Raw genomic sequence first — 18,706 nt, forward strand, 5'->3', positions numbered from 1 at the left:
ATAATAATATATTAATCAATATATGTTAGTTCTTGCGAATGGTGGTCAGTTCTCTATATTATATATATATATATATATATATATATATTAAATATTAACCTTAAATAAAAATATTCTAATCGCCTCTTAATTATATTAGATGACATTGCAAATCAAGTAGCATGCTTTGATTTATTTATATAAATTATTGAGAAGTACCTTCAAAATAAGTACAATCCTGTTCAGCCTCTTCAGTATTTCCAGTGTTTGGGACTCTTCCAATGTTTCACTAAATATGTCTCGCACTGAATCCAATTCGAAGATGATTTGTTTAAACCACAATTCATAGGCTAAAACAGAAGTAAGGAATCATCATTTTATATTTTTCTTTAAGGTGATAAAACATTATAACACATTGTAGAGAAAATAAATATATTTTAGACATCAGATAATGAAGCGTCATCCACTATAAGCGTAATATCATCACGTCACTAACTAAGCATCGAGTTTCATCAAATAATATCACCAGACCATTATGGTACCATTGATGTAAATTAACTTATTCTTGTTCATTTTAAAATCTTTCTACGGTTACCATATATTGTTTGCTATATTACTTATTAAATTATATATTATTTCCACATATACTTTTTATGCATTTACTGAATTTTATTTAATAAAACTGTTTGAGAATTTTTTTAAATTTCAAGTTTATTTCACGATAAAATGTCGACTAGCTATCAAAGTACTTTCGAAATTTCTCTGCAAATCTATAGCAGTGTCTCTCTATTACTCTATGCTGGAATTGCATGTCATTTTTATAAATATTATTTAAATCTTACACTGTCCATGTATAAGATGAGATGTATATTAAGCCATATATTATCCATATAGCTCTATAAGAATATTAGAAACTTCAAACAAGAAATTTCAAAAAAATAAAGACGAAACCAAAGTTATATACCTGTTAATATCAATACTTAATAATTTTTATTTATACTGTATCTTGTATTAATACTCAATAAAATGAAGCTCGCTCTTGTTACATCTATTTTTGATATTAATATTCACTTTTAATTGCTTCACATTATAAAAGGGTTACTGGTTCTTTGCTGGAATTAATTCTCTTTACTTGGTGGGCCTCTTCAAAGTATATTAAAGTCCTACTTTGAATTCTGTATTTAATTTAAAGCACTAATTCCCTGTTTTGTTCCCCGATTTTGTTATAATTAAACAAAAGAACTTTCGTCTTAGGATTAATACCGAAATAACGATTTCAGAGTAGAAAATCATTTGATATTTCTCATATATTTTAAAGTGCAATCTGTTAGGGTTTTGAATAATTTCTGACTGGTTTCTGATGGAAAAACCCTTTTAATTTATTTAAATAATTTTATTTCGAGAATAAGAAGGTGGTGACAGATACTGTTTCTTTTCTAACCTTAAAACATGACCACTTGCCGCCTCTTAAATCAAACACTACATCGAAATGAACCTTCGCCTTATGATTATAGTAGAAAATCAGCAGCCTACATCATTATGCCTCATCTTGAAGAAAAAAGGTGTAGCGACCTTGAGGCATGTCGAATTTTACATCATGGAATAACGGTCTACAAAATACCCAGAAATATAATCCCAGATGTTGAACACGGGCAGGGTGCCAGCAGCGCCAACTAGAACCCGACAACGAATAGCTGGCGGCAACCCCGAGACGTTTATCTGGGATGTGATTGAAGGGTATTTCGGATTCAGTGCTCAACCCTCGTTTGGTTTAGACGTGCTACCATCGGCTGCCCAAGCCTCGTCTCCAGGTAACACCGCTGCCATCCTTTTTATCATTTGTATTTTTCACAGTTTTTTATATAGCCAATAAATAACGGTCACATAATGTAAACACCACTGTTTCATTTCGTTTAACCTCCATTCACCGAGCCACATCATTTACCCTAAAGTGGTAACCCCGACGTGATCTTTCGCAAAATTGGGTTTGGACTCGTGAATGGAAGGAACGTGGAACATGGTGTATTTTAAGTGGCCGTTATATTTTCTGTTTCAAAATTTTAAATATTTTTAATTCGATTCGTTTTCGATTTTACCTTCAATATTCCTTTTCATTTTATTCCTATTCATTTCATTATTTCCAATTAATTTTTTATCAAAATTTTCTTTCACAATCTTTTGAACTCAGAGATATTTTTACATCACTGTTTAATCATCAGCGTCTCGGCTAAACATTTCTTTCGGCGCTATGTTTAAATCATAATGTCTTCCTTCGCTCGCCGTCTCCGTCATAATGGCAGATATTTTGATTTGAAAGGCTTTGGGCGACTTCGGTCGGATACCGTCGTTATTTGTCTATCTGAATTATTGTAACGTATGTGACTACTAGTCACAGAGCAGCTCCAGAAGCTAGGTACCGATTGCAGTCACCGTAGACTCGTCATGTCTTCGCCGAGGTACCAGAATTGCCAACGTCTCGTCGAAGAAAATAAGCTACCACGTCGTCGAACAATCGATCCTCCCACAGCGTCGATTACGGGAGCCCTGTCCGAAAAATAGCTGGTTCTCAACGTCGTCAATGGACCACTTTTTATCATTTGTATTTTTCACATTTTTTTATATAGCCAATAAATAACGGTCACATAATGTAAACACCAGTGTTTCATTTCGTTTTACCTCCATTCACCGAGCCACATCGTTTACCCTAAAAAGGGTTTACCGTGATCACAGCTAGCTTTGGAGTATTATGAGAATGTATTTTTTGTGAGTATTGTTAGTCTTCTAGCTCACCTTTGATAAACTTTCCTGAATTTGAATTGAATTCTGAATTTCCAATAATTCCCGCTGAGCAACATAGCAAGAAGATCAAGAAGATGCCTTTTTTTGGCCGAACACTTTAAGCAACAAACTTTTGCTTAAACTCTTGTAAACTAAGGTCTACTAAATAGCTAAGAAGACTAAATAAGTAGCTTAAGAGGTGTTTCCGTAACTTAAGGACCTCCAAATTCGAAGTTCCCAAATTCAAATAATCAGGACTAGGAATATTTCTTTTTAGTGGCCCAGAACTGCATCCATATTTCAGTAAACTAGAGTTAGAGAGTGTTTCTTCGACTTGTAAATATTCATATTCAGTTAATATACTGACTAGGTTTTTAAAACATCGTTTCTTTGTGACCATGAACCGTCGAATATGATTCTTTCAAAATTTCAAGTATCTGCAGGCTGAAGGTGGTTGCGGCAACTATGAATTGATTATCACTACATAGTATAAAACAAAGTCGCCTTTTCTGTCCCTATATCCTTATGTGCGCTTAAATCTTTAAAACTACGCAACGGATTTTGATGCGGTTTTTTTCAATAGATAGAGTGATTCAAGAGGAAGGTTTATATGTATAATACATGCATAATATACTAAGGCAACATTGCTAATTTTAGAGGTTTCTAACGTGATGTCGTAAATTAACCTATTTTTTTAGGCTTATTTAGCAATTAGCAAAAACGCTGCCTAACCCTACGAGTTAGATCAAATTAATGTACTACAGTATTGTACACCATAAAAAGGTCTACAAAAAAGTCCGCGATGGTATATGTTTATCTTTTAGGGATAACCCACATTAACCATTTTTATTGTTTACTTTTTACGTGAGAAAATGGCTTATTTACGAAGCTATTTTAAGCAATACGGCATTAATCCTTATCGAATTAAGTACCTTAAATACAGTGTGCAATTAATATAGATCAATATGGTTCCTTACAGCATGTAAATTAAACAAATATTTTCGGAGATATTACAAATTTAAAATTTGCGTTTAAAAATGTGTAATGTAATAAAAATTGTATGAATTTAGATATTCCAAAGATAGCAGGAAATCTTCATAGTAAGTATAGGGGAAGAGGAATTGTTTTACTCCAAATTTAATGCGTGCAGGCCAAGGGCAGTAATGAATGAACCAAAAATACTGGATCGATTTTAATCATGTTTTCATTGAGTGACATAGGCATATATATTTTATGCCCGTGCAAAGTCGGAGCGGGCCGCTATGTTTTTATATACAACGTTCATATTTTTTCTGTAGTGTATTTAATTTAGTATCAGCATTGCACCCGTGCGAAGCCGGGGCGGGTCGCTACTGTTGTAATAAATTCTTTCGACCGTTCACCCCATATATAGTCATCCAACATATATAGTCTGTTTAAAATTATTTTGTACATAGGTCGTTTAAATCTGTGACATCAAAACCTCGCAATGTTGCGGCATCAGCTCTGAGTTTTAGTTCAGTTTGGCTTTGACATAGAACAAAATTCTAATCTAAATAAATTAATTGAACAAAAACGTTATGAAATATAATTTATTTTAACATTATAGTATATCTGAAAGCTACAGTTAATTATATAGACACAATAATTTATAAGTAAGAGTTAAAACCTCTAAACACTATTGCTTTAAAGAATTTTGCATACGTTTGACAAACGGACGGCGGCCGGTTGTCAACAAACGTTATTTTAGCGGTTTGATTATTTTGATAAATTTTACATCGCTCCGTATATCATATCACTTTGTTTGAAAATACCGAAAACAATAGATATTCGGGGCCACAAATTGATTGCGGCTTAATAGGTTATTTCGAAAAGGAACGAGATAATGGAGGCCCTTTTACCTAAAATTTCCATTAGGGAGGTAATTATTGATAAAATTAAATAATATAAGTCCATGCAATTTTATTGAAAATATTTTAGCGGGTTGCTACAGCGCTAAATATTAGTGTGGGTACTATGCATAACATCGCTTACAAAATGAAGAATAATACGTTAGATTCACCCAAGAAAACCATCTCGATATTGGCCCTATTCGAAACCAACTATACGAAATGTATTAGAATAGTAAGTACACAAACTATTTTATCGATATAAACATAATTTAATAAAATTATTTTAGGGAAAATTGTCTGTCTGGAAAGTATACATATACTATTTGAATTTGTGTATCTTGATGAAATATAAATAATTTAAAATGGTCCATTGTGGCACTCTTGGCATGACAGCAATCTGTTAGGCATATTAGAAATTAACGGTTTAGTGATAGAATTAGACAGTGAGTCGGAAAGTGAAAGTGGCTGAAGGAAACTCATCAGGATATGTGATAATACTGTGCAATGCTGGAAATTCCTGAGACAGAGCGATGAAAGTGGAATCAACTAAAGGTATGCGCATAATTAATTGAATATAACTGTAGAAAATGGTATTATCGGGCGTGATAGATTTGTGTGCACAGATATAATTATATTTGTTGAAAATTAAACATAAGCATTAGGTTAGAACGTATGAGGAGATAATGAATACTAACTGTTTTGTAGATATGGCAAATGCATTAGACAGAATCCAGTAGTAGCAGAAGAAATAAAATATACAGTGATACCAAGATGACTTGCCAAATAAAAGCACCATCGAACTAAACGTAAAAAGGTAAATATGGTCTCGAATGAATGTAATATACGCTTCTCAGATATACAATTGTTAATTAGGTGGATTAGGCCTCCAGGGGGATACCATAAAAAACGCCATTAGAAACTCTACCTCATGGATGATGTGGAAAACAGTTCAATGTCAAGAAAACAAATCTAACCTACAAGCTATTTTACCTGTTTTCTTAATTGTAGTTTTAATGCCTTCTATAATATATGTATTAGATGTACTACAATGTTAAACTAAATTATTGTTCAATTTTGTTCAATTATTTTATTTAGATTAGAATTTTCTTGTATCTCAAAGCCAAACTGAACTAAAACTAAGTGTTGATGCGGCAACATTGCAATGTTTGGAAGTCACAATTGGCTATGACGCATTACTAAAAAAGCCTTGAATAGACTATATAAGACTAATATATAAGATATTCATCAATAGAAGCTATAGCTTAGTGCATTGCAAGTTTTTACCTTCTTCTTTTACAAATACGTGAGGTTCTTATTGAGTGAGAAGTCTTACTTCTCTATGTGACTTCTCTAACCGCTACAACAGGCCACCGTAAATATACCCACGCTGGATTCTAAAGTTGGCAATGCTAGAGAATTGGTACCAGGGGGTTCCAGTTACAAAAAAACCAGTACGACAAGGCTTCTCTCTCTTTCCTCGCTATTATTTCATTTCCAAACACTTCCGTATAACCCTTGACATATATATCCACACATCGATCATATGTAATCTTTAACTTTAATACAACTACAGCCATCCATTGCCAAGAAGCGAGAAATTATTCAAGAACAATTGCGATACAATAATCACCTGCCAGAAAATATTGAATTTGATCGCGAGTCGATATTGCCATGTGACTTACTGTGATTTTGAGTCATTAATATTGAGGGCATTACAATGACCAGTATGACCAGTATCAATTTTGTATGAACATTTAGCTTCAAAAAAGATGTTGGTGTTGGCTCTCGCGCAATTTGACTCGAAGTGGAAAAATATTACGAAGACTGGCTCAAGTAGAGCTAGAAAAGCCATTTTCATTAACATATTACTTTATTTTCTTTATTAGGCTCTAAATATAGATAGCAACCAAAGTATAAAGAAGTTTGTTCTGCACCTCAGCAGCAATAATAACAAAACATAACATATAGCAACAAGTATTGAAAAAAGTTGTATCCTCGGATATATACGAATTAATTCATAATTGTTTTAATAAATACAATTAGAATAATAATAAATTAAATTAAAAATTATTCTTCACCGAAGCTAAAACACTTCATTTTTCAACATTTTCTACGTGTTATCGATCACTTTACTACGCTTACCCAACACAACTTCAGCAAGTAATTTTCCCCGAAAGTTTCTTACACGTCTCCATCTGGAGTTCCACGAAGTAGTAGTTTGTAACTTCCAATAATTGAACTTTAGAAAGATTTCGCTTCATATATGCACTCAAATTTTACTCCGAGACGTTGAAGGGAAAAACTAAAGGACTAAGCGCTCGTCAGCTATTTGGATTATTAAGTCAGTTCGCCTATCGTAATATATCGAAGGTAATTAAATCGATCTTAATATCTATAAAAATCTTTAAATTAAAAAATTGTGTATCTACTTATAAAAGCTGTGCATTACTATGATAACCCCTATCTTAATTAACTCTTGAATTAAAAAAGTAAATGATGGTAAATTTAAGGGAAGCTTTTACGAGCTCCTACACTCAGCTTCGGCACAGATCAGACTTCTGAATAATTTGTTCTTTGCATTTCAGACTAGATTACTTTGGACTCAAATGTAACAAGTATTTCGTTAAAACTTACATAGATAATTGAATTGAAAAAACATAATATATGCATATTGAGAAATAATTTGTCGTATTGTATCGAAAACTGAAAATTGTAATATGTGCTTATCTGCAGACTCTTTTAAAACCGACGAATATGTGCCTTCAAGTTCATACAGATAGAAATCAGACAGAAAAAACCCAAATGTATATATAGTAGCATTTAAGGAAGAATTCCTCATATCATTTTACTATTCTATTATAGTTATTATGTTATATTATCTAATTATTATTTAACGGTATCAATAACATATTTTAATTCATTTGTATGTGAAGATATCTCTAGACTTTCTTGTTTGTATACCAATCACATATGCCAAACAACAATAGTAAAACAAACTAATTTTAAAGGACTAATTCACATTATTCACAACATACTGCCCAATGCAATATAATTTTTTTTAAATTAATATATTGTTACTAGTCGTTTCCGCCTAACCTACAATTTGTCTTTATAATTTAAATCTAGGTATATAACTAGGAGGACCCATCGGCCCTAACTCAGTCTCTGGTGAAATAATGTTTATACATGCCACTGCTGAATTTTTTAATATATGCACCTCACTACACAACACTCAACAAGATCAGATGGTTTGATTCTTTTGAGTCTGTGTCCTGTTCTAGTGGTATGCAATAGTTGCAATATTTCAATTTTCGTATGAGAATGGAGTCTTTCCTCATACCCCCTTGCAATTCTCTTCATTTCTTGACTGACTATGGGTATCTGAAGGTCTCGATGTAGGTAATCAGTCCTATAGTATTTGGGTGCTCCCACAATATCTCTCAGGATTTTGTTCTGAAAAATTTGTATTTGATTTATGTTACTCTTAGCAGAACATCCCCATAATTGAACCCCGTATGTCCATATAAGTTTTAGTATGTGCTTATATAATTGCAATTTATTATGTACTGATAATTCTGATTTTCTTCCAATTAGCCAGTACACTTTTCTTTTCTTCTTTATATGTTCTTTCCAGCGAAGTTCGAGATTCATTACGAGATATTTAGCGTTGTTGCTATTTAGAATGATAGTGTTATTTATATTATTGGTTGTACGGCCTGTTTATAGGTGACCTGCATGTACATGTACAGATTTACTTTTATTAATTCTTATTTTCCAAGCTTGTGTCCAATTATTTATATTGTCACTTGCCTGTTGTAATTTTCGTGAAGCATCTTCACTATTGTCTCCGACAGCTATAATCGCAGTATCATCAGCAAATGTAGCCATCGTAATATTCTCCAATTGTGATATATCACAAGTGTAGTACATAAAGCATTGGTGCCAGTACACTTCCTTGTGGTACACCTGCTTTAGCTTCTTTTATTGTAGAGTAAGCTTCTTCTTGTTTGACTTTAGACATTCTGGTTGTAATGTATGATTTTAATAGCTCGGTGTGTTGTTTTGGTAGCATTTTCTGTAGTTTATGAACAAGACCTTCATGCCAAACCTTATCGAAGGCTTGTGCTACATCTAAAAATATAGCTGAGCATACTTTTGACTTTCATAGGCTTTTTAGTAACAGCAACTGTTGAAAATCCATGTTGTAAAATTAATTTATAGGTCCGATATAAAAATTATATAAAATGTATAGAAATAAGACAGTAAAACACCTAATGCATCAATTAATCTGTCTCCTTTCCGGTCTTTCTACGTCTCACGAGTCAGTGAACGGAAAAGAAATAATCGAAATAAATCTACGGCGGAATGAACCGAACAGTTTCATTACTAATACGACCACCTGGATAAAATGAAAGTTCTGCGAGTAGTGTTTCCGTCTTTTAGAAGATTGCCAGAGATATCCGACGTGTGTTTTCAGGATCTGCTTTTTATTTCTAACATGTCCTGATACTACATTTCCGATAGATTGTATTAGAAGTTTGCAGGGAAAAAATAACGTGCACGGAACCCGTAATCTTTCTTTATTTAAAAATGAGTTATTTTGAAGAAAAATATAATAATTTAATAAGTTCATAAAAGAATTTTACACATTTCTCAACAATTTTTTTTATTTTTTTTTATTTCATATTATTTATTTTAGTATATAACATATTATTTTGTTTTTAAAAAATTATCAACATTCTATTATTGTCTCTGAATAGAAATAACAATTGAAATATTTTTTCTGTCAAAGAAGGCACCAGAATTTAAGTAAAATAAAAAAATTCCAAAGTTGCATTTGTGTAAAACAACAGTAAAACCTATTATTTCAATTAAAGCTTGTTTTCAACTTACAATTATAACAATAGATATCTAATTTAAAAACTGAAGCCAGTCACTGGACTATAGACCTAAGTACAATAATGAATTATGTGATGAAGGAAAAGTATATTATGTCATCTTTCTTGATATAACGCAGACTTGTAATAAAATGTAACATAGAGGGCTTAATTATATATAAAACAAGATATCACTCCAACAATTCGAGGAATTATGAATTATATTTCAAATTCCTACCACGAATTAAATAAAATGAAAGCAGGATTTGCCTTACCTAACATATAATAATAATTTTTCTAGGCCAGAACATGATATAGTCGCTAATTTTGTTGAAGATTTGATACTGATAATTATTCCTAAATTATAATAATAATACTTTACCAGTAATAATACTATTACTGATATAATAGTACTATATAATTATTTAAGAAAAGATCAGATGATTTTAAATCGCAGACAGGACTTTTATGTGTTGGACTGCAATGAGCTTTGATGCGCAGATATACATTTAATGTCTGGAAAGATTAATACCAACAATTACATAAGTTATAAATATGAAAGACAAATTAGCGGTCAGAATTGTACTTTTTAGCAAGACAATACTGCTATTCATACTGCAAAACTCTTTAAAAACTACATTTGAGAACACAATATTCCAATTTCAAAGCTGGGGTACGCTAGTACGTATTTTTCAAATGCTATCCAAGAAAAGTGGAAAAGATTAGATCAAGATTGTTGTGTTAAAAACCTATATGAAAATTTGCCGAAGAGACTCATGCAGAAGAGAAGTGTTCTACAGTTTTGTCGCGTCGCACCTTTTATCTATTTGCTTTCGCTTTCAATTTAAAATAAAACTAATCACCACAACTACATTGGGTATTAAACAAAACCAGTGTCGACAAGAATCAGCATCGATTCAACAAATATGAATAAAATTAGTATGTTTTATATTTACAATAAAAATATTTAATCGAAGAAACATAAACAAGTACGAATTACCTTGTTTAAGGTTTACTAGATCGCTATGTCGTTGTTTTAGGTACATACCTTGATGTGTGATAATAAATAAGTGTTCATCGTGCACTTTTCTTTTGTCCTGCTCACTTAACAGTCTCTGGGAGCTTAAAATCTTGTCCAGCATCAAATATTCACCATAAAGCATTCCGGCTTCCTCGCCCAACTGTTCTCCATCTTGTGGACCAAAACTGAAAAGATTTTTCATCATATTTTTCATATATATATATATATATATATATATATATATATATATATATATATATATATATATATATATATATATATATATATATATAAATATATATATATATATATATATATATATATATATATATAAATATATTTTATATTGAATGTTTATATTTTACATTGAAATATATTGTTGCATATATTAAATTATTTCAAAATTTCTGGATATTATAAATGAATTTTCATATAAATGAATTAAGATATCATTAGGCATGAAATATTATACTCAACAGAAAGACTTCCTAATATATGCGGGATAGTAAAAAATGCTCACGAAGGCAAAGGACATATAAAAATATTTACAAAAGAATCTTCAACAGGATTATGGAGTCGAGACCTGAGGAAGTTTAACAAATAAAAATTAAACTAACGTAGATGTACAGAATATGGAAAAATAGAAGGAAATCGCAAAAAAATTATTATAAATTTCGAAAATTACTTCCAAAATATTAATTGATTAATTAATTAATTACTTTTAAAAAATTAATCCAAATAAATATTGGATAAATGGGAGCAGATATTAAAATAGTCATAGAGTCTAATAAAAAAAATAGAATATTGAATAAAAGTAAATAAAAATAATAGTTTAACCTTAAGATTCCACAAAAAAATGCATTAATGCAGTAGTATATTATAATATTACACAAAAACAATAAATTATTTAGTAAAAAGAACTTAATACAGTATGTAATCATTAACTTATAATGATATAAAACAAAAATGAAAGGGCCCTGACTCATTATTTCTTTATTCTAATGAAATAATTCTTATATATTGGCTTGAATATAGTCAATGGAAAATACTACCAGAAAGAAGAGCAAATAACAAAATAATTTCAAACATGAACTAAAATTTTGTAAACCATATAGCTCGCCAAAGGGCAATAAAAACTCAGTTTATTCACATTACATGGAAAGAAATCTTCTTGAAAGATGGAAGATGATCTTCATGGAAGATGAAAAAAATGTCACATATGTGACTAAAAATCTACAAAATATTTTTTATCACTAAATAATGCAATAAGTAAAAATTAAACAAACTTGTAAACCATAGTAATAGTTAAAAGATATTAAATAGAACAACGCTAATAGTTTATAAACAGTAACGAAATATCAAGAACAGTGATTTTTTACAAACATGTAGAAATCCTTGTTGAAATATGAATTTTTATTACGTCTAAAACAAAGTATCCATGTAAGGATAGAAAGTATACAATATAGAATATATAGTATAGAATGATGTACTACAGCATTTAAGGAAAAAAAATTATGTATCTTTAAGTATGTATCTAAAAGTGTCTAACAATTTAAGAAGAAAGATTGGAAACTGAATGAAATGATGTAATACAGTAAAGTATAACACCAACATCGAATTGTAAAAAGGAAAAAAGAAAACTCTGATAAAATTTTTTAAACGAAATATTAAAAATAATATTTAAATAACTTAGCAATATTTTGATAAATCAATATTATTTATAAATAAAACATAAAATAGGGACGGTAAAAAAATCTACGATAAATAAAATTTACTTCGATCTAACTGGACAAGCTACAAATATGAATTAAAGTCTACAAAACAAGAATGCTTTATCCTTAAATAACAATAAATAAAAATTAAGCAAACCTATAAACTATAGGAATAAATAAATATAGAATTGTATAATACGAATAAGCATTTAGACCTAGAAATAGTTAAAAGATATAAAATAAATAAATGCAAATATTTTATAAAAAATAAGAAAATAGTAAAAACAACAATGACAAGTTTCACATTTAGAAATCCTTATTAAAATATGATTAGGTTTAAATTATTTCTACACTTAAAACAAATAAGTATGTATCTATGATGTATAAAAAATATATACAAACCATTGTTGAAGTATCTGTTGTTTTTAATATCTTCAAAAACCAACGAGTATGTATCTTTAAAGTGTCTAACAATTTAACAAGGCAGATTGGAACCTTAATGGAATGATGTAATACAGAAAAGTATAACAGCAATATTGAATGGTATGAAGGCAAACAAATTTTTACATTTAGAAATCCTTATTAAAATATGATTAGGTTTAAATGGTTTCTACAATTAAAACAAATTATTATGTATCTTTAAAGTGCCTAAAAATGTATCAAGAGAGACTGGATCCTGAATGATGATGTAAGAACCGAAAGTATAGAATGTAAAATATATAGTATAGAATGATGTAATACAATGGTAGACAAACTAAAATAGAATGGAAAGTAAAATAATAGCATTGAATAACAGAAAGATAAAATAGGACTTGGTGAACGAACTATTTAAGGAAAAAAAATAATAAATAAGGCTATCTCTAAAACAACACTGACAACATTGATTGTTTGACAAATTATATACAAACAATTGTTGAAGTATCTGTTATTTTTGGTATCTTCAAAAACAAGAGTATGTATCTTTAAAGTGTCTAACAATTTAACAAGGCAGATTGGAACCTTAATGGAATGATGTAATACAGAAAAGTATAACAGCAATATTGAATGGTAAGAAGGCAAGCAAATTTTTACATTTAGAAATCCTTATTAAAATATGATTAGGTTTAAATGGTTTCTACATTTAAAGCAAATAATTATGTATCTTTAAAGTGCCTAAAATTTTATCAAGAAAGACTGGATCCTGAATGATGATGTAAGAACCGAAAGTATAGAATGTAAAATATATAGTATAGAATGATGTAATACAATGGTAGACAAACTAAAATGTAATGGAAAGTAAAATAATAGTATTGAATAACAGAAAGATAAAAAAGGATTTGGTGAACGAACAATTTAAGGAAAACATATAATATATAAGGATATCTCCAAAACAATATTTATAATGTTTCACAAATTATGTACGAACCATTGTTAAAGTATCTGTTGTTTTTATATTACAAATAATCAAAGAGTGTGTGTATTTAAAGTGTGTAACAATTTAACAAGAAAGATGAATGGAATGATGTAATACAGGAAAGTATAACAGCAATATTGAATGATAAGAAAGAAAAAAAACTCTGTTAAATATTCGTAGACGAAATACTAAAAATAATATTGAAATACCTTAGTAATACTTTGATACATCAATATTATTTATAAACAACTCATAAAATAGAGACTAATACATTAAATAAAACTTACTTCGATCTAACTGGACAAGCCATTGCCAACTATTGTAAAACGCCGTTACCTGATAATGACATAAAACAGAAAGGAAAGAACATTGACTCAGTTTTCAGCCAGATTATCAATAGCACATAATCCGCAAGGAAATAGTTCCTATATACGTGTTCGTATCGATTTACGTTCAGTAAATAGAGGTCGTGAATGAAATAACAGACCGGCTTAAGCACTGTGTAAAACGTTAGTATCGTTACACAAATATTAAATTCACCGCTTTATATAAATAAACAGATTTCACAATAAACGGACAAATTGCAAACTGGATTTTATCAATCATACAGCAAATTGACCACATAAACACATATATAACAATATTTTAATGCGATTTTACACTGTGGCATTGTAAAGTAATAATGTCTATAGGAAATTCTATAAATTTTATTACGTATTTATTAATATATTATTATTAGTTTAGCTGTAATGCGTAGAATGAACTCGCTGTACATTTTCTTAATTTATTTATTAATATAGGGTGGGGCAAAAGTTACCACTACCATGGAGGCAATTTCCGCTGAGTGGCAATAATGGAACGATTATTTTCAATAAATATTGTCACTATTTCTGTTCATCCTTGTGTCGTAAATTTTTCATAACCAAAATTTGGAGGTCTACACATAACCAAGATGGCGCACTTTAAATATCGTAGCGGGACTTTTGCCCGACAATTGGTTTCAAATAAAAATGGTAACGGGACTTTTGCTCCACTTTTTTATATATTGCCACTAGTCGTGCCCTTGTTACAGTTGGTATCACAGTGACTATACCGACTATCATATCTTGACAGGTCAATTAAAAAGTCCCGCTAAAAAGATGGCGCTACTAGAATTAAATCCATATGTTTTTTAGCTAGCCCTAACCCTCACAAGATACGTGTATAAATTTGACAGCTGTCGGATGATTAGTTTGTGAATTATAGCATCTTGTGTGAAGCAACTTTTGTTATTGTGAAAACATGGATAAAAAGGAATTACACGCGTTGATAAAACATTGCCTTTTGAAGGGAAAAATACATTTGAAGCAAAACCTTGGCTTGATGCCACTTGATTCAGGACACTGCTCCAGGAAAATCAACCATCAAGGATTGGTATGCTAAGTTTAGACGTAGAAAAATGAGCACCGAAGACGATGGATGCAGTGGACGCCTAAAAGAGGTTGTTACCGACGAAAATATTTTAAAAATCCACAAAATGATTTTGAATGGCCGTAATTTGAAATTGAATGAAATAGCAGACACTAGATCAAAGATATCAACTGAACGTGTACATGTACGTGTATCATTCACGAATATTTGGGCATGATAAAGTTCTGTTCAAAATGAGTGTTGTTCAATATATTTTCATGTAGTCTTGTTGGCAAATCCTTAGATATGTATTTATTGCATTTTATAATCTGTATATATAATTACCAAATAAACACCTAAGAAATATTTATTATACCTCTTTATATAATTTTTTTTAAGTTGGACCCTGTATATTAACAACAAATGGATTTTAGATCTATTTGTTTGTAATATATTATAAACACTAAATTTCATAGTTGATAGCATTTAACATATCAATGAATATTGAACTACGTCATAATATAATGTTGTTATTTCAATCAAATATTTGGAAAACAAGATATCTAATTTAAAAAAAAACAAAAGCAGATGTTGCACATAACTTGTGTATTGCTGTCTAACTGGATTTAGTAATATTCAATGCAAAACAAAAATGATTGTACTGTTTCGAAAAAAGAATTTATATTTGGATATAATGTATATTAACCTTCTATGTCGCTCATACTTAACCATATGTATGTATTAAAAATAAGAATAGTAGATAAATAATATATGTATCTCTTTCATATTCGAATTTAAAAATAACTTAGCAAAAATAAAATGGAGATGATAACAAGAATTACAAAACAACGAAATAGTATTAAGGGATTTATAAAAATGTGTTTTTTGTTATGTTTTAATCTTTCCTTCGCCAACTGACTGGACTGCTTAACGTGTGACCAACTTAGAAATCATCCCAGAAGGCATTTGGCCTTACCCAGCCTGGATACTGGTGTGACTGAAATCATTACCTTTGTCGGATTTTGCACCATTACCTTTTGGCTAATCACAAACATAAATCTACAACCATTCCGTAGCAGCATTCGAACCCATAACTCTCACAACAGTAGGAGAACTATCCTGTCGCCGTTACCACTGCGCCCACCAAGCCGGTATAAAAATATATTTATTTATCTACCCAGATCTAAATACATAATCATCATTTTTGCTGCATCTCTAGAGCTTTTCGTAGTTTATATCAGTTCTTTAGTTCTTAAGTTCCCATAAATAAAAGCTAGCCATGGAACAGGAGTATGCCACGATCAACAACCCTAATTTGCCAAAAGTGATGATTTTAGTGGACTTTTGACCACAGACATATGTTTGGAGTTTCTTCTTTTATTCAAATTAAATATCTATAAATTAAAAAGTACAATTTAAAAGCTCAAATCTCTTAAAATGGGCTTCTTCATAAATTTATATTAGAAGTTACATAAATGTTGTTTGCATTAATTCATAGATCCTACAGACCATCATTAGGGTTGCTCTAAGCTATATTCAGTTTAAATGTAATGAAAATCTGTGAGTAAAAGCTAAAATATATCCGAATACAAGGTTTATATACAATTACATTCAATGACTATAATAATGAATGACATATATGAATCAGCCATTTCATCATCTTATAATGATTACATTGTTTTACACAGAAGCGGCAAATAAGCTATAACATTTCTATTGCATTTCCAAGATAAAGCAGCCCATTGCAGGAGTAAAGAACCACATTGTAATATTCACAGTTAGAGCTAATTCAAAATCTTACAACACAACTGTTACGGATACAAACACAAATTATACACAGTGGAAATTAAAGTAAGATTTTTTCTTTTTTTTTACTCTTTGTGATTCCACAATCTGCCCATGTAAAAAATCACTTCATTAAGCGATCTCCTGCATAAAAAATTATCTTAGTTAATTAGTCTTATTCTAAGGCTTATTCTAAAGTCTATGTATATATAGGCATGTATATGTCCTCTAATCAGATCAGGTGGTGTTGAACGTTTTAGTCTACGCACTTCACTATCACGTCGCATATTTAGCTGGTTAGCGAGTATGTTGGGATGCACTGACACTCTTTCAAGGTACTTCACACAAACACGTTGAGTTAGACTCGTTATAGGTTCAAGAGCAATATCGCGTTGTATCACTTTATTTGAAATATGTACTATATTTCATCAACATCAACATCAAGCATCAACAATGGCACACAACACTTTATTTTGAAACCGTTGAATGATGGATATATTAGATTTGCTAGCGGTACTCCATAGTTGGATTCCATATGACCAAATAGGCTTGGGCCTAGACTCATACAGCAATACCTTGTTATCTACTGATAACTTGGATTTGCGCCCGATGAGCCAATACATTTGATATAATTAAAGTCCAAGTTGTTTTCGTTTAGAGAGTATGTGCTTCTTCCAGGTTAGGCGTCGATCTAAGTGCATACCAAGATATTTAACATGCTCTACTTGGACAAGTTGACGACGATTGATATTCACTGGTGGACATGTTCTTCTACGCAGGCTTTAATGCGCCATGTCTTCAATCATAATTGTATTTGCTCCAGGTGGGTTTGTAGGTTTATTGATGCTGTGACTGGATCTTCATGGGATGCTAAGATTGCTGTGTCGTCTGCGTATGTTACCACAATAGTTATTTTTGTGGTGGGCAAAATATGAAATAAATTTAAAACCTTTATCAAAGTAGTCACGTAAACAAAATGAAGAATGTATTCATATATAAAGTCAATTTGCTATTGTGTTTATTGAGGGATTCCTGATTAACATGAAAGTATAAAGATACATTATGAATTAAGTGTGTTTACTAAAGATTACATGGTATATTTTAATTTTTTGAATAAAATGCTGCTAGTTTTTTTGCTATTTCTAGGTAATATTACCCTACACAGACTTACTTTTTACTTTATAGTGAAGATGTACTTATGAAGGGTAACTGCAAATAAAGCAACTTTTGTGATTCTATTGTGTATTTCAATTTTTACAGATTTTTAAAATTATTCAAATATTGCACACCAAACCAAAAGTAAGATATTAGAAAGCTAAAGTTAAAAAAGTTTATATATAGTCAGTTCAAAATAGCAGTAATACGAGTATCGATATATGCTTGTCTAAAGTTGTAAATTTGTTTTACAGTCAGACAATATTATCCTTGTCATTTTATTCTATTTAAAAAAAAGATAGAATGCTGTTAGAGAAGTTCGAACATGTAAGGGAATAAGCCTGCAAAAGTTGTTCGTTTTCCAAACGTCTGAAAATTCATCAAAATATTAAAATTAAGGGTTATAAACCGGCAAACGTTGTTTTAACCCTTTGTTTTAATAAATTTGACATCGCCGCGGTTGAAAATATTTTTTCTGCCTTGCAGCTGCACTGTATATTAGTTCGAACACAGTCACTAACATATCTCAAAAAATAAAAAAACAATATAACATTAAATCCGCCAAAAAGAAACCGTGTTTACGCGAAACAGATGACGAATCAAGATCAGCTTGGTGTTTCAGAGATCAAATATACGAAATGTATAAAACAGTAAATAGTTTTTTCAATCGAAACATAATTTATTACAATTACTGAAAAGCATCTATAAAAATCCAAAAGATATACAGCTATTTGAGAGATGTAGAA

The 18,706-nt window shown here is 30.4% G+C and overlaps 1 protein-coding gene across 3 annotated transcripts in view; it reads right to left on the reverse strand.

The window, feature by feature from the left end:
* The window catches only part of v (Tryptophan 2,3-dioxygenase vermilion), a 74,872-nt gene extending 60,567 nt beyond the window's left edge, over positions 1-14,305 (reverse strand). For 2 of the 3 annotated variants that reach the window (XM_076417527.1, XM_076417525.1), the window contains exons 1-3: positions 13,919-14,305; positions 10,554-10,711; positions 199-329 (exon numbers count right to left, since the gene is read on the reverse strand). In XM_076417527.1, the coding sequence (XP_076273642.1) occupies positions 199-329; positions 10,554-10,711; positions 13,919-13,941 (312 nt within the window). In that variant the 5' untranslated portion in view covers positions 13,942-14,305. Of the gene's footprint in view, positions 1-198; positions 330-10,553; positions 10,712-12,301; positions 12,371-13,918 lie in introns of those variants that run through there. The other variant, XM_076417526.1, reaches the window with a different exon arrangement.
* Positions 14,306-18,706: the final 4,401 nt, after the last annotated feature.

The sequence above is a fragment of the Rhynchophorus ferrugineus genome, unplaced genomic scaffold (assembly GCF_030347505.1).
Source record: "Rhynchophorus ferrugineus isolate W39M unplaced genomic scaffold, kcgeb_rfMv2 rfM11, whole genome shotgun sequence".
Taxonomy (NCBI): Eukaryota; Metazoa; Arthropoda; class Insecta; order Coleoptera; family Curculionidae; genus Rhynchophorus; species Rhynchophorus ferrugineus.